General features: G+C 52.7%; 1 protein-coding gene across 5 annotated transcripts; it reads right to left on the reverse strand.

The window, feature by feature from the left end:
• Positions 1-4747: 4747 nt before the first annotated feature.
• Positions 4748-26201, reverse strand: FBLIM1 (filamin binding LIM protein 1). 5 transcript variants are annotated; one of them, XM_045518501.2, is made up of 9 exons: positions 26071-26201; positions 20384-20440; positions 19703-19972; positions 14268-14452; positions 13393-13510; positions 12016-12185; positions 9859-10037; positions 9033-9150; positions 4748-6243 (listed from the first exon to the last, which is right to left on the reverse strand). In XM_045518501.2, the coding sequence occupies exons 3-9, from the start codon at positions 19950-19952 to the stop codon at positions 6130-6132; spliced, it is 1134 nt and encodes a 377-aa protein (XP_045374457.1). In that variant the 5' UTR covers positions 19953-19972; positions 20384-20440; positions 26071-26201; the 3' UTR covers positions 4748-6129. The 5 variants fall into 5 exon arrangements, with proteins under 5 accessions (XP_045374457.1, XP_074233449.1, XP_074233450.1 ...); XM_074377348.1 differs by lacking the exon at positions 26071-26201 and adding an exon at positions 24153-24252; XM_074377349.1 differs by lacking the exon at positions 26071-26201 and adding an exon at positions 24153-24248 and having other exon boundaries at positions 20384-20480.
• Positions 26202-27612: the final 1411 nt, after the last annotated feature.

Raw genomic sequence — 27612 nt, forward strand, 5'->3', positions numbered from 1 at the left:
ACACCTCCCCTCCTCCCAGCCAAACATCCCAGCTCACAGGAAAGCTCTCATCCTTGTGTCCTTGGGTCAATGATGGGCAGTGCCTTTCAGAGCCCAAGGCTTCTCTCCTTTGTCTGGTCACTTTTTAAAAATAATACACTCAATTTTGGAATAATTTTAGATTTGCAGAAGTGTTGCAGAAAATCACACAGAGAGTTACCCTGCACCCTTCACCAGTTTCCTTTTTGATAACATCTCACATAACTACAGCATGCTGGTCCAAACGAGGAAACCAACAGTGGTACAAAACTATTCACTAAACTTCAAACTTTAACCAATTCCACCAGTTTTTCCACTAATATCCTTTTTCCATTCCAGGCTCCAGTCCAAAGAACCACACTGCATTTAGTCATATGCTATTTGTGATGATGAAAGTATAATTATCTCTGTTTTACAGATGAAGGAAAAAGAGATTGGAGAAGTGAGTGACTGACTAGGAGGTGAAAGGCGTGGAGGAAAGGCAGGAGGTCCTGGCATTAAGAGCCCGATCCACTCCTGGCATGAGCCTTAGTTTCCTTGTCTGAAGGATGGATCATAAGTAATTATTTCATGGGAGTGAGGACTAAATGAGGTCACGTCTATGGGCATCCCCTGCCCATGAGATGGTAGCAGTTGTTACTACCACTAATGTCAGCTTATCGTTGCTGAGAAGGCCTGATTTCCTCAACTCCAAGTTCCTGTTACGGGTTATGTCTACAGGAAGCCCTGCCCCTCACCCTCTGGGCACCTTTGCTGGGGAAGAGGACAGGCCCTTCCAACCTTGCTTTGACCAGGTCCTAAAGATGGAGAGTTTAGAAATCCTGGGGTGTGGTCCCACTGTGGCCGCTGGCTGGGCCTGGCATCTCCTTGAGCCTCAGCTTCCTTAGGAGTAAGATGGGGATGTGGGAGAAGGACCAGGTGGGGCAGGGCCCCAGGAAGCAGGGAGCAGCGCCCCAGGAAGCAGGGAGCAGCACCTGGCCGGCCTCCCAGCAGCTGTCAGTGCGGGCCGTCCCCGTGCCCTGGAGCAGCCGGCGGTCATGGCCTGGGCCTCCCGCTCAGGCAGGACTGCTGTCGCTGCAGGTCTACCTCTGAGTGGGTCCCCCTGCCAGGCAGGCTTCCTACCCCTGCTGAAACCCTGTCAGGGACCATCAGTCCTCACCAGCTCTCCAGCCGCATCCCAAACAAGAACTCAGGAAAGTCAGTTCCCTCTGCACTTCCTGACCCTCAGACCTAGAGAGCTTGTGTTTTAAGGTCAAGGTCCAAAGGGAGAGCCAGGCCTTGCCAAGACCTTGTTCTGTCCACCTGTGCAGAGTCCCCCCCACCCCATTCAGTGACTGCTCTGGGGGGCAGCTGCCACCTGCCTGCTGCATCTTAACTGCTTAATGAGGATGCTCGCAGGCCACCCGTCACCCTCCCTGGCTGAAGGAGCATCCATAAACACCTGATGAAGGAAGGTTTAAAAGATGATTTTCAAAAAAAAGGTGAAATCATGACTCCCATACAAATAAAAAATGAACCTGCGTTAAACATTTCAACTAACAAGGGAACTAGGTGGATGTTATAACCGGCAACAGAAGAACATTCACGTTTATAGGTCAGGAATATTGAAATGAATGTGTGGCTGGAGGCAAAACTAGTTTTTCCACAAGAGGATGCGGGGTGGGAGGTGTCCTCTAAGACAGGACAGAACTGATCAGTTACCTACAATTTACAGAGCTGTAAAAGAGCCCAAAGACAATGAAAGGCTAGCACCCAAGACCCGGGAAGACTGCTGCATGGGGACAGTCTAGTTTTCCGCTGACGTGCACATTTTTTTCTGTAACAGGAAGGTCAGGAGTAGGGTGCCCTCCGTGGTCTCTAAGTTGACGATCATTCACGAGATTAGTGTGATTCACACACCATAAGTGCAAGAACCTTCCTGAACTCATGGGGGAAAGTACATCTCACTTGTAGGCAAGAGGTCTGCAGCCTAAAATCCGCAGCTCTTAAGATGAAGGGTTCAAGACAGTTAGGATTTTTTCAGCTGGACTTTGGTGTCTGTGTTACAGAGTAGTTTCTGGCACGTTCTAGATGCTGTGCAGCCCTGGGGAGTTATATCACCTCTCTGATTCTTTGATGTGCAGCTTGTCTTTGAATTGGAATGTTAATAGTACCTATTTCATAGCTTATCATTTTTTTAAATGAGTAGCTATTCATCCTATGGGAACTGCATTTTAAACTGATAAAACCATTTCTTTGAAATGCCCAGTGGTCTCTGGGATTCTTCCTTATCAGCCCAGCCTTCTCCCCATCTTGATCCCCTTCTGCTCTCCTTTAATCCCCCATTTCCACCATCTGTGTCCCTAGCAGAGGAGTGGGCAGCACTTGGTTGCCTTGGAGGGGCTGGGCAAGTGCTGGGTGGAGTTCACACCTCCAAGCACCTGGGTGTGGACTCAGGTATGGGGGACACTAGGGAGGGGGTGACAAACAGGAAGGCTCAGGGTTCTCTGGTAACCTCATGCTGTTCTCTGTCCTGATCCTGACTCTACGTACTGAGCCCAGGTTCCCAGGTATCAGCCTGCAGGGGAAGAAGTGTGGGAACTCCCGGAGGGACTCTCCTAACAGGTAGGGCTTTGCACAGGTGAGGAATTCAGTCTCCTGGCATGGGTCTCCGTCTGAGATGGTGTGTTCTGCTTGCAGCAACTCCACAGCCACGTCGCTCACTCTCTAGTTTTCCAATTCGTTGTCTCTCTCAGCCTCGCTGCAACCATGTACAGTGGGCAGGTGGGAATTACTCTCATCTTGCATCTGGAGAAGCTGAGGACCCCAGGAGAAGCTCGAGAATATTGATGCTCCAGGGCTCAAAGCCCAGTTCGCTAGTCCATGCTGCCCTCTAGTGGCTGTGCACAGCACCTGCCTTTAGGAAGCCCAGGTCAGCCAACAGCATCTCCCTGGGTTTGCAAACAGCAATGGCCAGTCTTCCTAGGACCCCAATCTGGGCGGACACGTCCCCCCTCTTGGGACGCCTACATCACTCTATAAGCTCCTCTCCCTGTTTCTGAGTATTAAATTATATATATATAATTGTGAACAAATATGATATTTATCAACATATATGAATAAATATGTACATAACATAAAGTGTACATAACATAAAATGTACCATCATAACAGTTGTTACATGTACAATTCAGTGGCATTAAGTACACTCACACTGGTGTGCAGCCACCTCCCCCCATTCATCCTCAGTCAAACTGTACTCACTGAACAACTCCTCATTCCCCCTCCCCCCAGCCCTTAACCAACCACCCTTCTATTTTCTGTCTCTATGAATTTGATGACTTTAAGTACCTCATATAAGTGGAACCATAGAGAATTTGTCTTTTTTTCATGACTGGCTTATTTCACATTGTAGAAATAAGGAATGTCCTCTTACGGAGGGATTTATATAAATGTGCAGCTCAGGAGACCAAGGCATCCCCCAGAACTTCATCCAGACACCATCCCTCCAAACACAACCAACCAGAAATAGGCTGGGACGTGAGGAATCACAGCATAAGATTACAATTTAATGGCAGGAAAAACCAAACCATATAGAACTTGGCAACTGGGAGAGAAAAGTGGCCCCGACAGCCGGGAGCTGGCCCGGCCCTCACAGCTGGACCCTGGTGAGCTCCAACCTCACAGCTCCCTGTAGTCATGTCCTTGAGGACAGCGTGTCTGGACCAGCAGCAAACATGGCCAGAACCCCAATCCTATGAGCCATGGCTGCTTCCCTACCAATCAGCTGCAGCACCACATCCTAGGTATAAATGAATTAAGCTTCTCAATTGTAGACCTACCCCTGCTTCCTGACAGCACACATTGGGAGCAAACCCCCACTTCCTTAAATCTTCCTCAAATCCTTCAGTACCTGTCCAGGTTCTGTGATCCCCCTCCCCGGCCCCAAACATTCGCCTACTGAGACGCCCTGCTGTTCCCAGTGTCCGTATGGACCCCCTGCTGTGGCCAGTGTGATAAGCCCACTCTGTGAACTGCAGCCACGTCCCCGGTGGTCTCTGATTGATGACCTTCAACAAGACCGTTGAGGAATTCAAATGGAAGGAGTGATCCCAAGAAGTGCCAGCCAGCTCCAGGTGGCACAGGGGACTTGTGAGCCCATCAGAAACCCCACCAACCAGCACATCTTCCCACCCCAGCAACACTCTGTGATGGCTATTAGTGTTGTTTCCACTTTAGAGATGAGAAAGCAAGGCTCAGAGGGTAAAAACCCATCCATACTGTTGAGCAGCAGACGGGGCCAGAGACCCGAGTGGCCTGCCCCCGGGTCCAGCGCTCTCTCGGCCCTGCACCTTCCCCGCTGGAGCTGCGCTCACCAAGCCTGGCTGCAGGTGCACAAGGCAGGTGGGCTCACAAGAGGAGTCATCCTGGTCACCGGCAGAGAGCACAGCCTGAGCCCCGAGTGTGGTGTTAACTCTGCTCAAGGATTTGGTGGCCTTAGAGGGCCTCCCACAGTGAAGGCTCCACCTGGTCACCCAGCAGCCACATCACTATGTCCAGGAACAGTGCGCTTGTGTACTGGCCAGTGTAAGTCTTCATGGCTGGGGATGAGGGGCCCCAGTGTGGGGGGAGGAAGTACAGGCACTCGCTGGACACTGGTGCCACACTGAGCAGATGCCCAGACATTTCTCTGGTGCTACTATCAAAAGCCAGCATTCACCTCGGTGAGATCTTAGTTGGAACACAGACGAACTTCTAATAGGTATGCATTTATTGTCACATATAACTAGCACAACAACACATAACTGCATGGATATATTGCTTAGCACAAGAATAAATTGGTAAGTGAGTTTTAAAAAAAGTATATTGAGTTAAAGAGAATATTAAGGAAGTAAGAGATTAGGAGGTCCTTGTATGATAAAAATTGTGGAGGTCTGTGAATGCCTGGTGTTTGGGACTCGCTGCTCTAAGCTTCAGCCAAGAAGCTGTGCTCTGCTCTGAAGCCCTTAAGGGGCCCTAAAGAGAAACTCTCCAGGTACCTGGAGCCCAGGGCATCCTCATGGGAGCATGTGGTATGAGGCGACCCCAGGGAGGAGAGCATGTCTTGTTTAATTTGTTCATACCCTACAAAATGTCTTATAAGTTACAAAGCAACAAAAGTGATTTTCCTTAAAAGGGAAAAAGCATCTTCTAGGTATGGCCTTGAGGAGGCAATGGTCACAGGATAGCTGGGGCTGGAGGACCCGATCAGGGGTTGGGGGGGACACCCCATTACTGTCCTGGAGAAGTGTGTGTACGTGTGTTTGAGTGTGTGTGCACGGCCCCAGTCAGGGCTGCAGGAGGAACACTCAGAGCTCCTGTGCTCTGCTCCCCAGCACACAACAGGCACTCAGCCGGGGTCACAGGTGGCGGCCCCGGAAGGTGGGGGGAGGGGTTGCTGACATCTTTGGGTGTCAGTGTGTCACCCTTTGCTCTGTTCAATTTATGCCTGGGCCTGGGCCCCACGTCAGTGTGACATGTCCCGCAGGTGGGAAGTTCGTGGCTGTGCCACCACTAGGTCATAATCTTGTAGATTTATGAACAATGGAAGACATTTTCTATGAAGATTTCTGCCCCCCTAAAAATCCAAAGAATGTTTCTCATCATATGAACTTCAAATTTTAAAAAATAGTGCCTTTTAAGGGACTTTGGAGTTTTAGTGAAAAAGTTCCTACAAACTAGAGCTGGTCTCAGCACCCCATACTGACAGCTAAGGTGTCATTGCTAGGGACACAGGCTGCCACCTGGAGGCTTGCTCTGCCTCACCCCAGAAAATGGGGGTCAAGGCCAGTGTTGGGGCCCCTGGGCATGATGCTCATGGTACAAAAGCCTCCCGGTGCCCAGAGGGGAGAAGGAACAGCTGACAGTCTGAAGGGTGCTATCTGCCAACCACTCAGCTCCCAGCTGGGAGGAGGCCCAGGCTTGGGGGGCACTCAGCCCCTGTGTCCCGGACATGCTGGGCAGGGCTGCTGGCTGGTCCCTGTTGTGGTTCGGGAGGAGAGCGTGCAAGAGCAGGGTCTGGTAGGGAGAGGAGTTAGGGAAGGGCCCGACCTGGGCTAGCGTGCGACCGTGGCACCCCCACCCACTGAGGCCTCAGCAGCACCCTGCCGCGCTCCGCTTCACGTGGCACGGCTTGCAGAAGAGACGGTTGTTCAGAGGGTAGCAGCCTTGGTCCGTGGGCTCCACAGACAGGAGGATCCTGCAGTCCTGTGGGAACAAGGCACATGTGGATGGACGCCAGCCCGGAGCCCTGCAGTGCGGAGCCTGTGTGTGCTGGACTCGCCAGCATCCACTGATGAAATGACTGAATTAGCTGAAGGGAGAACCGAGGACAGGGGGAGAAGCCCCCTAAGGGGTCACAGAAAGGGCTAGAAGGGCCCCAACAACCACCCAGCAGCCCCTGAGGTCCAGGGAGGGGTGAGGCCTCCCTCAGGTGACACAGCGGGTTCCAGAGCTCAGAGTCCTGGGGTCTTTTGTCATTCCACTGACTGCACAGCTTCAACACTGGCACAGACTTTACACGGCTCAGGGCATGGCTGGCGTCCTCTGGAAGCTGCACTGATCAGACCAGGGGGGCTGGTCCCCGCAGGGATTAACTGTGGTGTCAGGGGTGCCAGCCTGAGTCAGCACAGCCAGCTGGGAAGGGCGCCCTCGTGTGTCTGTTCTCTGGAACTGCACCTCAGGTCTCGTAAGGGGACTCCGGCTGTTTAATGCCGGGATCTGCACCATTCTTAACGGCCACTTGTTCGGCATTCTGAAAGCATCAAGTGCCAAATCGAGGGCCCCAAAGGAGCACATGTGACTGCTTCTAAGTTAGAATCAAGAGAGGAAACACCTCAGCTACGACCAAGTCGCACAGTCGGCAAAGGAGCTGAAAGGTGGCATAGAAGCTGGCCAGACCCAGCCCAGAAGAACAAGTGACAGAACCATTTCCTCATCCTCAGTTTTCTCGTCTTAAATGAAGATATGAACTCCCATATTGCAAGCTCATCACAAGGATTAAATAAGGCGATGCATACGAAAGCATTTTACATATTAAAAAACATGGCCCGAGTATGAAAGTATTGTTACCCTTCCAGCAACGGACCACAGAGTGAGCAGCAATGGCGAGGGGAGTGGCACCGTGAAACTCATCTTCCTTCCGAGAGAAGCAGCATCCCAAATCTGCTCCAGGCCACTGCGGTTGGAGCCTGACAGCCTGAAATGAGGCTGCTAGAGTCCAAACTCTGACTCACTGCCGCAGCCTGGGTAATGTTCCCGGTAGCCTGGGCCAAGCTGGCCAAGGACAAGCAGGGAGGGTTTATTTGCTCAGTAGCCAGGCCCAGGGAAATGCTAATCACCACTGGACTTAATGTGGGCTATTCTGGTGATAACAGCACTTGAATTTCAGGGCTGTTCTTTCAAGGTGCATTATCAGCCGGACTATAATCAACAAATCAACATTTTTTTTTTAATGGAGATACTGGGGATTGAACCCAGAACCTCATGCATGCTAAGCATGCACTCCACCACTGAGCTATACCACCCTCGACCCCCCACATAATTATGAAGCAATGTGTCAACTTCTCGACTAAACTCCCTTGTCAGCCTCAGTGAAAATGCCCTCTTGGCTCTGCATATTTGTTTAAATGTGCGTGACTAAATGTTTGGAATCCCTCATTGGCTGATTAAGAGATTTGGTTTCTGGGAGTTCCCACTTCAGTGATTGTCACCATCACCAGAGAAGAAACATCGGTGATGTGGGGGTGACAGTAGAAGGCAGAGGAGGACTCTTAGAGCCTCCCCAGCAGGACTGACTATATAATTTGCAGGGTCCAGGGCAAAATGAAATGCAGGATTCCTTATTCAAAAGAATTTTCAAGTATGACAGCAGAGCATCAGAGCAAGCACAGGGCCCTGCTGAGCGTGGGTCCCTGTGGAACTCCCCAGGCATTTCTTGCTGGGAACTACTACACCAGCTTCTAACCAGTTTCCCCATCTCAGTCTCATCACTCTTGCAGCCCGAGGTCCAGACTCCTTAGCTTGGCACACGGGGCCCTTTCCTTCTCTCTGGCCTCATTGTTATCACACCGTCTGGCACTCTACACTCCAGACACACCTAGAAACTTGCACTTCCTCCAATTTTTCAGGCTTGTTTGTGCCACAGTAGCATTTTACAGGCCCTTACCTCTTTCTGGATTTCTTTTCTCCTCTCTGAATATGTGGCAAACTCCTACTTATCCTGCAAAACCCAGGATTAAGCATCACCTCCTCTGAAAGAGTGCCTTTGCACTTTGATCACTTGACTTGATCACTGCCTTCTTTGTCCCAAAGCTGACTTATACATGTTTTTTCTTAGCACCTGAAAAAAAAATCTGTGGTATGGGTCTGCCCAGCATCCCTTTCTTCCTTCCTGTGGTTGTATCAACCCCTGTTTCATATAGTTCTGCCTCCCTGGCCCCAGGGGTTGACAATCATAGACTGGCCAGTGACTGGTCCAGAATGGGCATGTGACCCAAGCTGGGTGAATCAGAGGCCTCTTTGGGACTGTATGGGACCCCAGGATGGGGTTTCTAAGTAGGAAGGATGTAAACCTGGGCAACCATGGCCATGCACTGTATCCCCTGCCTCACAGAGGATGCTAGCCCACAGGAAGGAAAAAATGGAGTAAACGCATAAAAAAGGCAGAACTGAGAGATGGAGAGAGAGCCCTATGATATTCTGAGGTCACAGTGACATCACCACTAAAAGCCTACCCATAAGATCCCCTTCTTACAGGAAAGGGGTTGAGTTTGGTTGCTGTCATTAACTCCAAGAGTTCTGATTAATAGGCCGTATTTGCAATTATTTCCTTTCTTGTTTGTCTCTGCTATTGGACGGCAAGCAATGTGAGAGCAGAGCCTCAACCTGGACTTGTCCCGGCCCAGGGCCTGGCCCACAGCGGGCTCTCCAGAGGGCTCGTGCGGCCATTAAACAGGACCAGCAGCATCTTATTAAATCATCACTGCTCCACTCACCTCACATCTGTAGCAATTTTCATGGAAGTTTCTTCCCATGCACTCGATCTTGAAGGCATCCTTCCCGTCTCGGGGGATGATGGGATTCTCACAGATGCTGCACACAGGGGCGAATTTCCTAGAGGGAAGGAAACCCATGCTCAGGAGGCGTTCACGCCGACAACCTCAGAAATTAGCAGCCAGTACCCAGGCCTGCTCTGGTTCACCTCCCAGAGTGACTATTTCAGACTCGTTGCTATGCGACTACACCTGGAGCTACAACCATACATGCCTATTACTTCCTGGCAGGAGCGGATGGAGAGACCTGTGTCATGAGACCCGGCTTCCCAGGGTTATAATTAGCTCAAGGCAAGGAAGTGACTGGAGAATGTTAAAATTTGAGAAAGCAGAGAAATCTCATGCGTTTAGTGGGACTCATTTCCTTTGTCTAGTATTATAGGTCACTGCTTTTTTCTTCTTTCCTGTCTTTTTTACTAGGCACATCTGTCTCTTGCCTTGGGCAGTGAGCAACTTGAAGGCAGAGACAGGGCCCCACGGATTATCTGTGTCACCACCACTCCATACGGCTCCAGCTCCAAGGGGAGGCACTGTGGTCTGGGGCTTGAGAGCAAGGCCCTGAAGTCAGGTCGATGGGGGGTTGATTTGCAGCTTCAATGCTGACCAGCCGGGAGATTTTGGAATGGAACAGGCAGACCTGGTTTCTGTGGGCCCAGAGACTGCAAGAGAGCTCTGACTCGGCCCCCAGCACTCAGGCTCAGCTCCTCCATCCTGTCGGGGTCCCACCCTGTCCTCCCTGCCCCGCCCAGTGCACAGACCCCTCTCAGACCTGTAGAAGTCATCCAGGCAGTACACCGCATTCTGGCTGTCCAGGGCGAAGCTCTCATCCCCGATGCACCGGGCGCAGCTCACACAAGTGAAGCAGGTGGGGTGGAAGGCCTGGCCCAGGGCCCTGATGATGTGCTCCCGGACCACTTCGCCACACTTGCCACACTTCTCCAGGGTGTCCTGGGACAGAGGGTTGGTGCTTCAGAGCCATACCACGGGTACGGAGAGGCATTCACATTCATGCAATCGGCCTGTAGCTACTACCTACAAACCTCCACGTTGCTTAAAAGGGATCGAGTTTGGCACTGCATCCCTGGTTTACAATCTTGCTGTGAAGCTATCACTGCATTTCTTTCTTATGAGGAAATGCTTGAGGCCAGGCTCCATGAGGGCCCAGAAGAGAAATTTCTCTAAAACTTCAGAGTCAGCAAAAGGAGTTCCCAGAGGAATTGGTGGGGTTTTGTTTTGTTTTGTTTTGTTTAATTTTATGGACAATAAACCTTGAAACTCTCCCTTTTCCATTTGGCCACTTGGAAGCTCACAGTCAGATCTCATGCTCCACTTTTTGGAATAAGTATAGGGGTCTTTCATTCATATATTTTGGGGAACTACCTTTCCTTTGATCTCATCTCACTTTCTACTTTGATTTTCCTCTCTTTTGATTTCTTTATTTGTTTTATATCTCATAGTATTATATTCATCCTTTAAAAAAAGTTTTTATTTTATTGCAGTATAAGAATACCTAACATGAGGTCCACTCTCTTAACAACAAAGGGCTCCTTTTAGCCCATCCACCTTTTTTCCTGGACATGTTTCTTCCCCTTCCTGGCCTGTGTTCCTCTTCATATTAACCTGACTTCCTCTGGACAGATGTATTTGGTGGGGGCAGCACTTCCCCCATCCTCCCTGTCCTGGGGGCAGCCCTCGTCTCCCCAGCGCACTGCTGAAGTCCTTCCTGGCTGCTTCTAGCTGTAAGCCCACCCTCACCCTGTCTTCTCAGTGCCTCACTGCTGCCTGGCTCCAAGCTGAGGGAAGAGTGTAAGGACATCCCCCCACTATCCTGTTGATGGGGTCAAAGGGGCAGGGATGGGGGTGGCCTGGCTCCTTTCTCCTCCCACAGTGCCTGGCTGCCTGTGGTCAGATCATTCTGAGTTTCCTAGATAGTCCCAACTCCAAATATTCTAACCCCTTGAATCAGTACTTTTGAAACTTCAGAGTGGATCAGAACCACCTGAGAGACTTGTTAAACATGCAGATTGCCAGGTGCAGCCAATCCATGAGGCCAAGGTGAAGGCCTACAGGACACACAGGTGATGTGTCTGTGGGAGGTGTGCAAAAAATGTCACCACACACCACTGGGGAGTTAACAGCTCCAACACCCTGGCATCCAAACTAGCTTTCCCAGACTGCATTTGGTACCCAGCGATGCCCTCATTACAGCATGCACTGGAACCTCATGGTTCTAGGTAAGACCCGGGCAGGGTCCAGAACCAGACAGGCCTGGGGCAGAACACCAGCTCCACTGCCGTCTGGAGCGTGACCTGTGTGAGAGGCTGAATGATGCCCCCCAAAGATATCCAGGTCCTCACCCCTGGAGCAGTGACAACCTTGTATGGCAAAAGAGACTCTGTGGATGTGATGGAGTTAAGGATCCCGGGATGAGGAGAGCAGCTGGGATTACCCAGGTGGGCACCAAATGTCATCACAGCTATCCTACAAGAGGGAGGCAGAAGGAACTAAGATACTGATGCAAGATGCCATACTGCTGACCTTCAAGATGGACAAAGGAACCAAGAAATGCAGCTTTAGAAGCTGGAAAAGTCAAGAAGTGGATTCTGCCCTAGAGCCTCCGGAGGGAGCAAAACACTTTGATTTTGACTCAGTGAAACTGATCTTGGACTTCTGACCTCCACAACCGTCAGAGAATAAATGTGTGTTGTTTGAAGCCACCAAGTTTGAGGTCATTTGTGACAGCGGCCACCTGGAAACGATCACAACTTGGCTGAACTCCTTCCCCTCCCTGAGCCTCAGCTTCCCCGTCTGTCAAATGGGTCAGTAGTGCCTAGCTCCCAGGATTGTCGTGGGGAATGAGATAATACAATGTCTTCTGGGTGCCCAGCTCAGTGCCTGGCAGCTGGAGAGCTGCCCCGCAGGTTACCTGGTAGCAGGGCTCACAGAGGGGTCGCCCATCCTTCTGGTAGAAGCTCTGCCCAGCCAGCTGGCGGCGGCAGATGCGGCATGTGAAGCACTGGGCGTGGTACTGCCTCTTCATGGCCTCCACGGCCAGCTCTCGGGGGGACACGGTCTTGTGGCAGAAGGCACACACGTCTGGGGTAGAGGAGACAAGGGTCGTGACCTGCCCAGTCTGGGAGAACTGTACCTGGTCATCACCCAGGACATACCCCGAATGCCTGATCTCCACCTGAAACCCTCCGGGGATTGTGAGTGCAGCTTCTGCTCACGGAAAGGGTCATGAGGAGCATTAACAAGGAAGGCAAATGGCCTTTTAAAAAAGCTAAAATCAAGACACAGAGTGTCAGGACAGCTGGGTTGCCATTTGCAAAAAAATCAAGAGGGAGCTCCACTGTGACACCTGACACCCAGATGATTCGAAACATTATCAAAGATCCAAAGGTGAAAAATGAAACCATAAGAACACTAGAAGAAACCGAACGAGAATTATTTTATAACCTTGGACTTGAGAAGGCCTTGGCACAGGGTAGGCACTTAATAGCTGTTTATTTAAAGAGTAACACATGGTGCTGGAGAGGCTGTGGGCAAATGGGCACTTGGACAGCGCTGGTGGAAGTGTATATTGGGACGACTGAAAATGACAACTTGGCAAAAATTGTCAAGCTTATTCTTCTGGGAATTTATCTCACAAACTTGCACACAGGCAAAATGACTACATGCAAGGCAATTCATCTTAGCATTACCACCTAAACACCCACCCACAGGTGACTGGTTAAATGCATGTTTGGGCCCTGCTAAGGAATACTACACAGCTGTGAAAAAGAACATGGAGGCTCTTATGTTCTGATGTGGAGCGAGCTCTAAGACCTACGAAGGAATGAAAGCAAAGTGCAGCACAGCACAGGGCTTGCTACTATTGGTAGGAAAATCAGGGCAGGGTACATATTTGTATTTGCTTGCGTCTGCATAAAATATCTCTGAAAAGATATGCAAGATTACCAACAGAGGTTGTGTATCTGGAAGGAAACTGGGTGATACAGGGATGGAGCAGGGGAACCCTTTTGTGCTTTTTATTTTGTACTCTGTGAAGGTGTTAGGTATTCAAATAATTAAATGGTGAAAAAATTCAAGCCATTTTTGCTATCATAGCAAGTTTTGCTGATCAATATTTAAATGGATTTTTGTTAGAAAGGAAGAATGGTTAAGAAGATAAAAATAAAGCTGATTGATGTACAACTATGAGGCCTATCGCCATACCATGAGCTGGGACAGGACGGTGGTCCCCACTCTCCTAGTTTCCCCCCGGATGCCTGTGCCGGCCCCGCGAGGCCTGTGTCTGTACCTGTGGATGACTCCCTGTCCGGGCAGCCAGCAGGCTCTTCTGGGGGAGGCGGTAGCTCCTCCTCCGCGGGCCTGAGGTGACCAGGCCGAGGCTGCAGTGGAGGCCCCTCCGCCAGGGACTGTGGGGACAGAAGGTGGGGCGGGAGAGGAGTCACCCAGTGGGGCCCCCACACCACCCTCTCAGCTCTGCTCCTCACCCGATGGCACCGGGCACAATTAGCCCCTTGGTACAGAGGCTGAAACTAAGGCCCAGAGAAGCAAGGGACCTGTTTCAAGACCCTCAGCAGAAAAGTTATGGTGGCAGCTGGAGCCCAGGTCCCCCGGCTCCTTGCCCTGGTTCCCTTCAAGCAGTTAGAGCTACTTTCTTCTACTTCTAAGAAACCTCCTGGACTCAGTTTCCCTTAGCCTGGAACCCCTCTCATTTCTACAAGGCCTCGGTTAAGGGCAGAGGATTAAAAATGAGTTTCCTCTGCAGCATAAGGGATTTAGATCAGACACAGGGACATCTCCCTCTGAGCTGGAGGAGGTACTTAGGGGGCAAGGGTATGGCATTCCTTCTCCAGGGACCTTGAAAAACACGTCCAATTTAAAGCAAATTATCTATTGGTGGGGCGGTAACTTATTTTAGTGGAGGTACCTGGGATTGAACCCAGGACCTTGTGCATGCTAAGCATGTGCTCTATTGCTTGAGCTATTTCCTCCCCATCCAAGACATGTCCATATTTTATCAGCCTAAAAGAGCTTCAGAGACAGACCGTCCTCAAGTAGGAGAATGAACCAAACAATCTCCAGGCTTAAAATCCCAAAAGGCCCAGTATGTCCAGACTCTTCCTGCCCCAACCCATGGAGCTCCGACGACCAAGGGGCTGGCAGTACCTGTGGTGGGGGCGGGGGCAGGTGCAGCTGCTCCAAGTCTGAAATGAGTGACGCCCCCACTGGGGCAGGCGGCTCCTCCTCAGGAGACGGCAGGTACACCGGAGGGGGTGGCGGCGGAGGTGGGAGGAGGTCCAGGTCAGGGAGTGCGTCCTCGCCATCCAGGGGAGGAGGAGGAAGCGAACATCCTGCAACCAGAAGTGGGGAGAGGGTTGGCCAGAGTCTTTGCAGGTGGACAGAGGAGCTGACACTTACCCAGAAGGCTGTAGAGCATGGGGGCTATGGGCTCAAGTCCAGGGTCACCCAGACCTGAGTTCCATCTCTGGCTCTACCACTGACTTGCTTTGTGTCCTTAGGCAAGAGACTTAATCTCTCTGATTAAGTTTGCTCAGCTAGAATATGGGCATTGGTTGCTTAGGGTTGTTAATGAGGATTCAGTGAAATGATGCAGGTGAGGGCTTGGCCCAGCGCATGCACGTGACACAGGCTCAGAAGCCCTCCATAACAGCCCTCCCCTCGCTGCGTGCTAGAGACCCGAAATCCCACTAGAAGGGCCTTGTTCAAATGCAAGCAAAACTCAGGCTGTGGTTCTAGCATGTGGTCCTTGGACCAGCAACAGCAGAGTCACCTGGGACCTTGTTTGAAACACACCTTCTCGGCCTTCCTCGAGCTGCAGAATCAGAAACTCTGGGGCGGTGCCTCGTCACGTGGTGCTCAAGAAGCCCTCCACGTGATGCTGATGCCACTCCGGGGTGGGAACCACCACCCAGTGAAGTAATAGATTCAGGTAATGGCTATCAGGTGTTGAAAGCATTAGGCGGAAGGTTGATGGGGAACTTCCCAAAGGCTTCGTCAAGCTATCACCACCTGTGCCCACTGATTAACCTCAGCAGACGTCAGGGGGCTTCTGACTCAGGTATAGGAAGGGATGGGCACCACTATGTATGACACGGTCTTTAAAAAAAAAAACCCCAAAACATAAATGAAAAACCAACTCAAACTCATCAGGCCTCTAGAGTTAAATCTGTTTATAAGAAATCTGGAAAACAGAGGTGCAAGTTGGATGAGACCGCAGGGAAGCAAAGGGACCAATCAGCATATGGGACATTCTATAGAAATGGACCCTGTTTCTGCAACAAATTAAAGGTATGGAGAGACCAAGAGAGGGGACTTGCCTGGAATTAAGAGACGAAAGAGGGACCATACATAATGTATACATCTGTGCTGTCCAGTACAGTAGCCACCAGCCACGTATGGCTATGGAGCACTTGAAAAGTCCAGACTGAGATATGTTGGAAGACTTAGTACAAAAAAAAGGTAAAATATCTCATTAATAATTTTGATAATGATTACATGTGATTACATTATAAAATTTATATAGTGGGTTACATAATATATATTATTAAAAGTAATATCATTTATTTTTAATTTTTTCAATGTGGATACTGGAAAATTTAAAAATTATATGAGGCTTGCATTTGTGACTCTTGTGGCATTTGTTTTTAATCCACAACTCCGCCCCCGTGTGATATTTCTGTTGGACACAGCACTGGTACAGACCTTATTTGGATTCTTTTTTTTTTTTTTTTTTTGGTATTTTTTTAATTGACGTATAGCCAGTTTACAATGTTCTGTCAATTTCTGGTGTACAGCACAATGCTTCAGTCATAATACATATATTCATTTTCATATTCTTTTTTACCATAAGCTACAAGATATCAAATATAGTTCCCTATGCTGTACCATATAAACTTGTTTATCTATTTTATATACTTATTTGGATTCTGATTCAAAGAATTAATCATCTCCTTTAATTCTCCTCATTTTGTGGATGAGGAAAAGCTAAATATTCCACTGAATGATACAGCACAAAAGAAAGACAAGACATGATGTGAGCCATCCATTCCACTACCATCCAACAGTTAAAAGGCATTTTTATGACAAGTCAGGGAAAACTAATTATGGATAGAATATTAGATAATCATAAGGCATTCCTGCTGATTTTGTTATGCATCGTTCAGCACTGGGGTTCTGTAAGAAAATGGCCACATTTAGAGATGCATCCTGAAGAATATGGGTCTGAAATGACCTGATTACTGGCATTTCTTTTAAAATACTTCACAAAAGAAAAGAAAGAAAGGAATAGATGAAACAAATGTGGCCAAATCTTAGTAACTGTTGAACTGGATGTGGGGTAAACAGGGTTCCTTCTGTTCTCCCTACTTCTGTGTATATTTAAGCTTCATTCACAACAGAAATTGACACATTGTAACTGACTATACTTCAATAAAAAAAAGTTTCACTTAACAACAACACAACAGCAAACACACACACGGGACAGGAGTGGTGTCCAGGGCGTGGCCCTCAAAGTGCACAGACTTTCAGGTGCTCTCGGCAGGGAGGGAGGAGGTGGGCTAGGAGGTCACCCGGCTCCTGCCTGAGCCCGAGGCTCTCCTCCTTCCAGGAACACTCACTATAGTGTAATCCAAACCCCTCCAGACTGCCTCAGCAAGGCGCTGCCTAGCTCCCGAGGAGGACACAGCCAGGCGGTCAGAAGAGAAGCCACAGTGTGGGCCTGTGTTCACTGCCACACACAGGGTGAGACGGGGCACGGAGGCAGTCTGCCCGCCTCCTGTCACCTGGGCACGAGGCAGGCCAGGCTCCAGAGAGGTCAGACTGCCCTAGACACCCAGAGATAGCAGATGGAGAGTGCTTGAGGCCCTGCAGCCTGGGCTTCGGTCCCAGTCCCAGCATATCTGCTGGGGCACCTCCCTGGGTTCAGTTTCCCACCCATTCGACAAAGATAACGAACCCCTCTCCGCTCTCTCATGGGCTGAAGGGACTGGACAGATGGGAAGCTTGTTCTAGACCTGTGAGTCGGCCCCAGAATCATCTGGAGGCTTGTCCAAATGCAGATGGCCGCGCCCCACCCCAGAGCTTCTGATTCAGCAGGTTTGGGGTAAGCTCTGAGAATTTACATTTTTGGAGTTTCATTTTGAATTTACATTAGAATTTACATTTCCTGGGTATGGAATTTATGTTTGCCAGGTATGGGTTCAAAGGCCACCTTTTGAGAACTACTCTTCTCTACTCCACAAGTCTCACCTGCTTAATACCTTTGGACTGGAACAATCGTTCTCAAAGTGCGGTCCCCAGACCAGAGCATCATCAATAATACCTGGGAATACAAATTCCTGGGCCCCTCCGCAGACGTGCTGCTGAGTCAGGAATGCCCAGGGTGGGGCCCAGCTGGCGGGGCTGTGTTGGAACAAGGCCCCGGGGGATGCTGATGCCGCTGAAGTGTGAGAATCTGCTGCAAAGGAGCGGACTGAGTCAGGAACAGGTCACAGAGACACAGGAGGTGTGCTGAGGCCTCTCCCAGGACCACTGGAGGCTCCAGACATTCGGTGGGCAGGTCCCAGCCAGGGCAGGAATGCAAGAGAGACGAGGACTGGAGGCTGCAGGCAGGTGCCCAGAAAGGGGGCCCACACTGAACGGGGACGATGCACCTCAAGTGGCCAAGAGCAGCAGGAGGGGAGCAAGCAGCCTTTTCAAGAGAAGCTGACTTCTGAACAAGAGAAAGGTGGTGGGGCTGGGAGTGCCTAGTGAGGAGAGGGGAGGAGTGAGGGAAAGGTGGCCGGGATGACTTCAGCAGCCGGGATGAAAGGGCTGAGGAAATGCTCGTGGATTCCTGAGGGGACGAGTACTAGATGAGGTATCAGGTGACAGCCAGCTGCAGTGTGCCCTCAAGCAGAGGGCAGGGCCCCGGGGCTGGCCTTTGTGTTCTGTGGTCAGACCAGGCTCATACCTGCTGCTCACCATAAACTCGTCCCATTCCAGCGAGGCTGAACCCCAAGATTCCCCATGCTCTGTGCATTTGCCAAACTGACCAGCAAATGGCTGACGAGCCACCCGCTCTCAAGGACGGCCTGGTCTGGTTTTGCTACCAAACTCCCAGGATCTTGTGTCTGTAATTCCTATAGCCCATGAAAATGTCTTGGAAATTTTGGCATTCTGGCATCTAAACTATATTTCCTAGACTCCCAAGGGATATAATTTTTTTTTCGATTGGATCACGTGTCCCAGTGAGCGAATTTTGGTCATCACAGTCCTGGTTCTCCTATACGGAGAAGCAGCTGGAAGATGCTGTTCTTGGCGCATGCGGTTAGGAAGGAAAAGTCAATTTAGGAGGCTGCATCATAAGGAAGAAGCACGTTATACAATATTCACATACTCTCACGCGTGTCCATTTGTGGTCCCTTCTCCTGCCCCTTTCTGGCTTCCTGTATTGGTTTCTAGGTGGTTTCCATGGTGATGGATACACAGGGCTGCCCCAGCCTCACTCTGGCACAGCAGGACTCCTGACTAGGCACCTGAGGACTCCAGGGGGCTAACCTGCCATCCTGGCTGGCCTCTTAACCTGAGCGTCTCATTGCTTCCTTGTTCCAGCTGCTGCCCTGTTAGACGATGAGAAATCCGGCTGTCTCAGGCCCCTGGGTCATCATCCTTCCTGGCTTCTACCCAACCCAACAGCTGAGACTTTTTTATGGGAGTGGCAAGGAGAGAGGACTGGAAGGCTCTCTGTCACCATGGCAACAGGGCCAGCTCAGACCAAGCACAAGGCAAAGGAATGGTCATTTATGAAGTACCCATTCTGTGATGGAGGCATCACATACGTGACCAAATCCCCATTTTCCAGGGGAGGAAACCAAGGCCCAGAAAGAGGAAAGTCTGCCTAAGATCACACAGCAAATGGATGGCAGAGCCCAACAGAGAACAAAACCACCTTTTAGGCCCTTTTACTTGCCAAATTCATTTCTGCCTCAGGGCCTTTGCACTTGCTGTTTGCATTACCCTTCAAGCTCCATTCTGTCATTTGGGTCTTAGCTGTGATGTTACCTCCTTGGAGAAGCCATCCTGACCACCCCGTAAAAAGTTGCCCCTCCTCAGCTCTTCACTGTTTTACTTCTATATAGTATTCCTGACATTTTATTTTGTGTTATTTTTAATCTCTGTTTCCCCTACTAGGATGTAAATTTCATGCAGGCTGAAAACCTTATCTTTCTTTTCAAGTCCCCAGTGTTTGGCCAATAACAGTAGGTATTTAGTGCTTTCCACGTGGCAGGCAGGCACTGGGCCCAAAACTCTACAAGTGTATTAATTCATCTAATCCTCACAATGGCCCTTTGAGGTGGGTACTATCATTATCTCTATTTTACAGATTAGGAAACAGGAACAGAGAAGTTGTGGCCTAACAATGTCGCACAGCCAAGTAGTGGAGGAGCCTAGATTCAAACCCAGGCAGGTGGGTTCCAGAGTCTGCCAGGTGCGCAGTAGGTACTGAATGAATGAATGAATGATCTCAGAGCCTGCCCTTTCCTCCCTGCCTTGGTGCTGCCTCTGACCCAGTCTCCCACCCAGTACCCTCACCCTCTTACCTCCATTGGAGAGCTGCAGTGGTACAGCAGGCAGTGGGGCTGCAGCCCTGCCTGGGGGAGTCCAGGAATGGAGCCTCCCCGCCAAGCCAGTCCCGGGTGCCTTCGTGGCGGCAGGAGACTCCTGGGGGCGGCCAGGCCGGGCCTCACAAGCTGCCTGTCTCACCTCCTCAACCACAGCCTCATCTCGACGTGGGGGTGCCAGGGTGATAAAGACAGAGGAGGCGACCCTCTTCTCAGGCTTTGAGGTCATTGCCTCGGCTCCTGGTGGGGCTGGAGACAGAGTGGGAATCAGGCTTGGGTGGAGGGGAGGGTGGGTGGCACTCCACCCGGACACATAGACGCCTCCAGGGCAGGGAACCCCCCCAGTCCCTACAAGGCAGGAGCAGCCATCCCCTGGTGCCAGAGAGCCAGCGCAGAAGGGGCTGCGGATGTCCTGCGGGGGAGGGCAGGTGCCCACCAGGTGACTGGGCTACGGGGGGGGACCCAAAAGTCCTGGGTGCCCCTCCCCCCAACCTGCACACCTGGGGGAGTAAAGGGCAGCCCTGCCCTGCTCACCTGACAAATGATTAATTTCCCTCCTCTAAGAAGCTAAAGGGAGGGCCTGCTCCTTCAGCTCCCCACCCCCAGGGCAGCTGACTGCGGGTCCCAGCCCAGGGCCATGCCCCGAGTTAACTCCCTCACCTGGGATCCAGATTTTCCTAGGAGTGCTGAAGTCCCCGAGGTTCAGACCCAGCTCCACTGTGGGAGGGAAACAGTGTGAACCATCAGTACATCTGGGCTGGACTCCAGGAGAAAGAGGGGACAGAAGAACAATCAGAGCTACCGTTTACGAAGATCTATCCTGTGCCGGCGCTGCGCTAAGCACTTTGTACCCGACGTGGCAGGGGGAGAGGCACTATTACTACTCCCATCTTACAGACGAGGAAACTAAGACAAAGAGGCGGAAGTCATCTGCTCAGGATCAGGCAGCAGCAGACCTGGGATCTGAACCCAGAGCCCATGTTCTTGGCCACTCGGTCTGCTGCCCTCTCCCAGCCCAGCCCACAAGTCAGCATCCTTTTCTCCACCATCGGCCTCCACGTCCAATCAAGTCTTAATTCTCTTGCCAGAATCTCACTCTGTCTCCGAAATCACAGCTCTGTTTCAGGCAAGGGGGTGATGCCTCCTACCCTGTCCTGGAGTGACCTTTCCAGAGCATAAATCTGACTGTTTCTCCTCTACTTGAAAGCCTTCCACGACTCCCTACTGCCTTCAAGATAAAGTCCAAATTCCTCTGGCCTCAACCTATTTTTGACCACCCTGAACCACTCACCCTTCCCAGGCTGTCTTTCTATCTGTCATGACTTACCCTGGCATGTTTCCACCACCTGTTTGTCCTCTCCTGCCCACTCCAGGGTGAACTTCAGCTTTTCCTTAGGAGCAGGCTGGCTCAAACATCACCTCCTCCATGAAGCCTCCCCTGATTCCTGACTCTGGGGCAGTTGTGTATTCCACACAGTGATGACAGCCCATCACAGAACATGCTGGCTCAGTGTCACCATGTCTGTCTCTCCCCCTTGCAAGTGACCTCATATGCCCTTAGCTGTATCTGTGATCTTTGTGTGACCCGAGTCCAGCTCATAGCAAGCATCAAAGCATGGATCTGGGAGCAGGGCGGCATCTCGACCAGGGAGAGCCCATTTTCCATCTCTCAGGTGGTCCCTGCAGAGAGTAGGCTCTGAGGTCAAGGATGAAGTCGGGCCATGGGGTGGGGCAAGTCGACCACACTCAGCTCAGGAGTCCTTTCTGGGGACCCAGGGCCTGTGCCCAGTGGGGAAATGTGCCCTCTTTCTATCTCACTCTCCAGCTGGGCCCCCCTGACATGGCCCCATAGCCCAGTCCACGGGTTCATGGGAGCACAGTCAACAGGGACCCAAAGAGCGAACCTGGAGAAGTGGGCCTGGGTTGTGGGGGGTAAGGGCCCAAGGGACCCTAATGTGGTCTTGGAGCTCAAAGGGCTCCCTCCACTGGCCACTGTGGGCTCTCCTGGAGACTGACAGAGCATAATAATAACAAAAACAACAACATGTACTCCCAAATTCCTCTTAAATCGGTTTATGTTTGGCTAAAACATATAGCTTGTTCTGATAATAAAATATCTGTTCTGAGTGAGAAACCAATACATGAATAAGGCTTTAAAAGTTCTTTTAAAGTACTTCTCTTTTGTTTCTTGTTTTGGAAGTGATGTTTGGAAGTACATATGCTTCCACTGCCTGTCATGGTCTTTGGTTTCATACTTTGTTACAACTTTAAGAATCTATTCTTGTAAACAATTTTCAGAATACCTAATATATAAAGGCAAGAGACAGCCAGGGCACGTGCTGATAAAGTGCTGGCTGTGTGCCAGGCTCTGCAGCAAGTTCTTTCCAGCCTCAAAAGTCACCTAATTCTCAGCACAGTCTGTTATGCCCCCAACTTTAGAGATAGGTCATGTGAGACCCCCAAGCAAGAGGCTAAGTGACTTTTCGAGGCCACCTGTAGCCCACTTGGAATTCTAACAGAGCACCATCCAACCTGGAAGTTGAGAGGATAGCCTTGGGCCTGAGATGACACACTTTTTCCTCCCTAGATGACCTGGGGTGGCGGGTGGGAGAGCAAAATTCCCAGGCCTGTTCTTACGCCAGGATGGTCCAATCCAGGCCAGTTATCTTGTGGTCAGCATATTCTGGGCTCATCCCCAGGGACTGCCCTCTCTACCTCCCTCCCACCCTGCTCTGAACGCCACTCCACCCCAGCCCACCCCTCCGTGAAGTCGGATCTGCTGGTTTCTCAGAAGACATCCAAGGCAAACGTCCCAGCACTGAGGCCAGATGTTCACAGCTGGGCAGCACCCTCCCCCATACCTCCCCTGTGGTTTCTGCAGGGACTTCAGGCCCCAGGGGAAGGGGCCGGAGCTGGGGATTTTCAAAGTCCTGTCAGTCAGGCCCAGGGCAGGAAAGGGAGCCACAGCTTCCCTCTGGTCCCACTGCCCCGGGGTCACCCTGGAGCAGGGGGGTGTGTGGGTGAGAAAGCTCCCTGTGGGGCAGCTTCCCAGCCAGCCCAGCCCAGGGGACCCTGGGCCCCCACCCTTCCTCCCCCAGAGGCGAATCTGAGATCCAGTTGGGTAAGCGGAGAAAGTGGAAACAAAGGGAAGGAAAGTCATTTCCTGTCAAGAGGAAGGAAGGAGGCTGAGATCCAGCCACCCACCCAGCCTGGCTTTAGGCTGTAGCCCAGGATAGGGGCTGGGCTGGCTGAGCCGAGGGCCTGCAGGGGCTGGGGTAGACCCCCCACACACACACTGTCCCTGTCCTACTCCTCTAACCCTCTCCAGAAACGTCTGGAACCACCTCTAAGCTGTGTTCTTTAATACTGCAAGAAAGCAGTCTATGCTTGGTTGCAAAGTCTAAACTTTGTAGGAGGTGGGAGTCAGACCGTGCCCCACCCACCCCTGCAGGGGACCTTACAGCCTTGGACCTGGGGTCCCTCTCCCTTTCTCCCACCCCAGGGAAGTAGAAGAGGCACACGGAGCTGGGTTCACTAGGGGTCCCACCCCCTTCCTGCTGGGCAACCCTGAGCAGGTCACTGAACCTCTCTGGGCCTCAGTTTTGTCATAAAGTGAGAATAATGAGGTCTGTCCCAAAGGGTGGCTGAGAGGCTAAAAGGAGATGGGGTACTCAAGACCTAGGTACTTGGTGGGTGCCAAGAGAAAGCCAGCTGGTTATCCAGCCCCTGATGAGGAGGAGGCCCCCCTTGGGGGGCGGGGGCTGTGAGGACCAGGACTTTGCTTCCATCATTATGAAGGGCAGGAATCTGGGCACTGTCCAGCCTCTTCCCGAGGTCCTCAGATCTGGGCTGAAGGGGGACCCAGGCCAGGATGCCCCAGGCACACACCTTGGGGATCGCCCAGTCCCACCCTCTTCCCAGCCCCCAAGGGGATTTGAGGCCCAGAGAGGGGCAGCCCTGTGGCCCTTCCTTCCCCTCGCCTGACCCTGACTGGGTAAAGCGGCCCGGAGCTCCGAGGAGCTCCGGAAACCCGGCGCCCTCCCGCAAGCAGCCAAGCAGGGCGGCTGGCCGGGTCACTGTGGGGCGCCGCCGGGGACTTTAATTCGATCCATGTGCGGGGCGCTGTCTTCTTTGTGCGGGAGCTTCCGCCCTGCCCATCCCTTCTCTCCGAGCCCCGCTCCTGATAGGGACACCAGCCTTCCCCCAGACCTGCCCTCTCTCCACTCGAGGGACAGAGACCAAGGGGCTGAGACAGAAGGACAGCACCCCCGCCCCCTCGTTCCGCGGGCCCCCTCCGGGAACACCGGGGCGGGGGTCCCGGCTGGGGGACAGGGTGGGCGCCGGCCGAGGGTTGCCTGCACTGTCACCTGCGTGGAGCCGGGGCAGGGACGGAAGGACGGGACCCCCACACCACCCCCGCCCCGCTTACCTGGGCCACCCGCGCCCCCGGCGGCTCCGGCCGGTCACCCGATCCAGCAGAGCCAGGAGCGGCGCCGAGCCTCCCGCCCCCTCCGCCCTCCCCGCCCCCTCGGCTCCCTCCGCCCCGCCGCCCCGGCCGCCTTACCATAAAAGGTGAAGCCTGGGGGAGGGGACTCGGGATTCCCGCCGGGCGGAAGCGGCCCCTACCTGCCCCCCAACCTGCCCGGCCGCGCCCCTCCCCGCCCCCTCCCCGCTCCCTTTGTTCCCTCAACCACTCCTCCCTTCCCCTTGGCCCCTGCCTGGAGGGTGGGAGGCCTCCTCTGCCGCCCACCCCTCCAGTCTTTTGTGCACGCAGAGTGGTCCTCCCCCTCCCCCCTCCCCTAGGTCACCTGGGGCAGTGGCTCCACTGGTTTGGCCTGGAACCTCCCAGGGTCTTAAGAGTCAGGTGGATCTGGATTCCATGGCCATCCACTAATCCTGTGACCCTAGGCAGTCACTCCATCTTCCTGAGCCTCAGTTTCTTCCCCACTAAAATGAGGATAATGGCCTGTCTGGACCCTTAAGCCCTCTGCAAGTGGGTCCTAGGGTCCTGAGGGGACAGGCTTCTCCAGGAGGCCTGGTAGGCAGGGCCCAGCTGGCGATCAGGTCACCTGGTTTGTCACCCTGGACCCTGGCTCTGACCCCCTCCCACCTCCACCCCGACCCCCCAGACATGAAGTGGGGAGGGGGAAGCTGTGCCTGGGCTCTGGGGCAGGAGATGGAGCCTGGATGGGCCGCCTGGGTCCCAAGAGGCCTAGGGAACATTGCTGGGAAAAGGAATCTGGGTCTGATTCAGAGGCAAACAGATTGTTCTTTTGATTAAAGCCACAGTGTCTGAAGCCCTCTAGAGGAGCACTGGACCCAGCGCCATCTCGGGGGAGGCCAGGCAGGGTCTGGCTCTCCTCTGTGGGCCTGAAGCTACAGTCACCCTGGCCAGGTTAGCCCTGGGGCTGCTCTTGTGGGGCTCGTGGGGGTGGGGGTGCGCCTGGGCACCAGGTCCCGTGCTCCTCCACCTCCTCCCTCTCTAAATCCCTCATCCGCATTTTGTCGCCTCTCCGTCCCTCTTCTCATCACTTTCTCCATTTGATCCTCACAGCCACTCTACAATGACAGCAGCAGCAGTAACAGTAGCTGTGCTTTTTAGGGGCCTCCCATCTGCGGGCGCTTGGCCTACAGACCTTTCCATTTAAACCCCAGGAGAGCCCTGTGGGAAAGGGCTGATTTTTCCTGTTTCACAGACAAGGACACTGAGGCCCAGAGTGGCTCAAAGCCACACAAGAGGCAAGTGGCAGGGCTGGATTCAAACCCAGACCAGTGGGTGCCCCTGGGCACACACACTGCCCTGCTGGTCCCGGGGGCCGGCATGACTGCCACGCTTCACGATGCGAAGGGAGGTGACTGCCTCCCTATGTGGCAGAGGGAAACTCCCACTCCAGGCTGCCTGAGCCCCTGCTCGGGCTCATTCCCCCGCTTGGCAAGGATGCCGCCCTTTGCTGCACTGCTTGGAGCAGGACTTCCCTATACCCCGCCAGGAAGAAGGAGGGAACCACTGAACACCAGAGATGGGGAGGACCTTAAGGAGGAAGGTACAAAATAGGGGTTTTCAGACACTTTTGGCCATAGAATCCCCTTTTCAAGTGCTTTGTAATCCAGGAGTCTATTTAAAACAAATAAAAATGGAGCTCCCCCCTCCCCACCTCCATGATATCCCCTGAGCCTCCTACTACACCTCCAGGTGGGACAGTGAGGCACCAAAGGGTTGATCTGGGGCCTTGTCCAAGGTCACACCAACTCCAACTAGGACCCAGGCCTCCCACCTGCTCTGGGCTAAAACCGGCTTGGGAAGGGGGAAGGTCCCAGGGATGTGGGATCCAGCTGCCAGCACTTACCAGCTGTCCAACACCCCTAGTCTCTTGTCCCACCTCTACCACTGTTCCCAGGTGGAGAGGAGCCTTCTGGTCAAGGGACTCCCGCACCAGTCCTGGTGTCGGTGTCACCTCGGCAGGTGCCCAGCTTCCTGCAATGGAAACCCAGGAAGTGCACTGGATGAGAACACACGCCCTTTGTCTGCCAGCTCAGAGGCCCTCCTCCCCTCCTCCTGTCCTACCAGTCTCCAGCAGCTTTCTCTGAAGCAACTGAGCAAGGGGGCTCCATCTTCTATTAGGGTCATAGCAGCTGAGCTCCTGGGAAAGGGTGGGAGAGAAATTTAGGGAGTAAGATCCAGGGCGGTGGGGACATTTGCTGCTGTCCATTCTGCTGGGGAGCAGGGCACCTACTGTGCACAGAGGAGTCAGGAACCTACTACATGCTTGGCTCAAGTCAAGGAGCTCAGGGGAGTGGAGTCAGACCATCTTTGTCCTCACGGAACTTACAGAGAGGTGGGGGAGAGCGACCCACAATAAAAATAAAATTACCAATTACGGTGACGTGTGCTATGAAGGAATGAGCAAGGGGCTGAGAGAGAAAAAGGGGTGTAGGTGGGGGTAGGTCAGGCCTCTCTGGTGGGGAGGTGACATTTAAGCTGAGATGAGGAGGAGCTAGCCAGGAGCAGAACAGGGCAGAACATTCCATTCCAGGGAAAGGGGGGCAGTAGGGAAAACATGGGCTTTGAGGTCAGACTTAGGCTTAACTCTCAGCTCCCTGGTGTTGGCTGTGACCTGGGACAAGTTCCTTCCCCCTCCAGTGTGCTGTTTCCTCACCTGTAACACAGGGCAGCGGGACTGGATGCCCTCAGATGACGGCATGAATGCTTCCCTTTGCAGAACCGCTGGGGGCAGAGGCAGGGATCAGGCACGCCAGGGCCTGGCCCATAGTTGGTGCCCCACCCGTGGTGGCGCTGGCTGTTCCCACATCCCTCTTGCCTGGTTTCCAGAGCGCTCTGCTCACACAGTCTCTTTGCTCTGCAGCTGGATCCTGGATCAGGCCTGGGGAGAGTGGCATGGAGGTGTCTCCCCCTGTGTGATTTTCCTCTGAGGCTCCATGAGCTGCAGCCACCAGGGAGCCAGAAACCCCATGAGAGGAAGGCATCCATTCATCCGGTCGCCCTTCCCTTTGACTAGCTCCACTTCGGCCAGGTCAGAGCGGAGCTGTCAGCCCCAGCCTCGGGGTGCCCAGATGTGCACCTGCATGAAATTAGACATCTGGTTGGGGATGGGGGGGTCTACCCCTTGGCAAACAGCCTCAACCTCAGCCTCAACCTGCTGGGCCTCCCAGTCCTGGTTCTGCCCTTGCCCTTTCCTGCATCCTCCACTCGGCCTGCCTGGAGTCAGGTCAGTTCCACACTTATTTCCTGAGCACCTACTGTGTGTAGGGCCCTGTGCTAGTGGCTGGGCAGGGGTGCAGCAGTACAGAGCCGTGGGAGCCCCAGCACACTGTAGCAGGGGAAGGTGTAGGGGGCAAGTACAGATATGAGTAACATCAGTATCTGTGAG

Source organism: Camelus bactrianus, chromosome 13 (genome assembly GCF_048773025.1).
Source record: "Camelus bactrianus isolate YW-2024 breed Bactrian camel chromosome 13, ASM4877302v1, whole genome shotgun sequence".
Classification (NCBI taxonomy): domain Eukaryota; kingdom Metazoa; phylum Chordata; class Mammalia; order Artiodactyla; family Camelidae; genus Camelus; species Camelus bactrianus.

What these genes read in the sequence shown, in the direction of transcription:
- FBLIM1 (XM_045518501.2), bottom strand. Translation starts at nt 19,952, where the DNA reads ATGACCTCAAAGCCTGAGAAGAGGGTCGCCTCCTCTGTCTTTATCACC. An exon ending in TCTGTGAGCCCTGCTACCAG is followed by an intron (nt 10,038 to 12,015) that starts GTAACCTGCGGG and finishes CCTCTGTCCCAG; the next exon opens with GACACCCTGGAGAAGTGTGG. An exon ending in TGCCTGGATGACTTCTACAG is followed by an intron (nt 9,151 to 9,858) that starts GTCTGAGAGGGG and finishes CCTTCCCTCTAG; the next exon opens with GAAATTCGCCCCTGTGTGCA.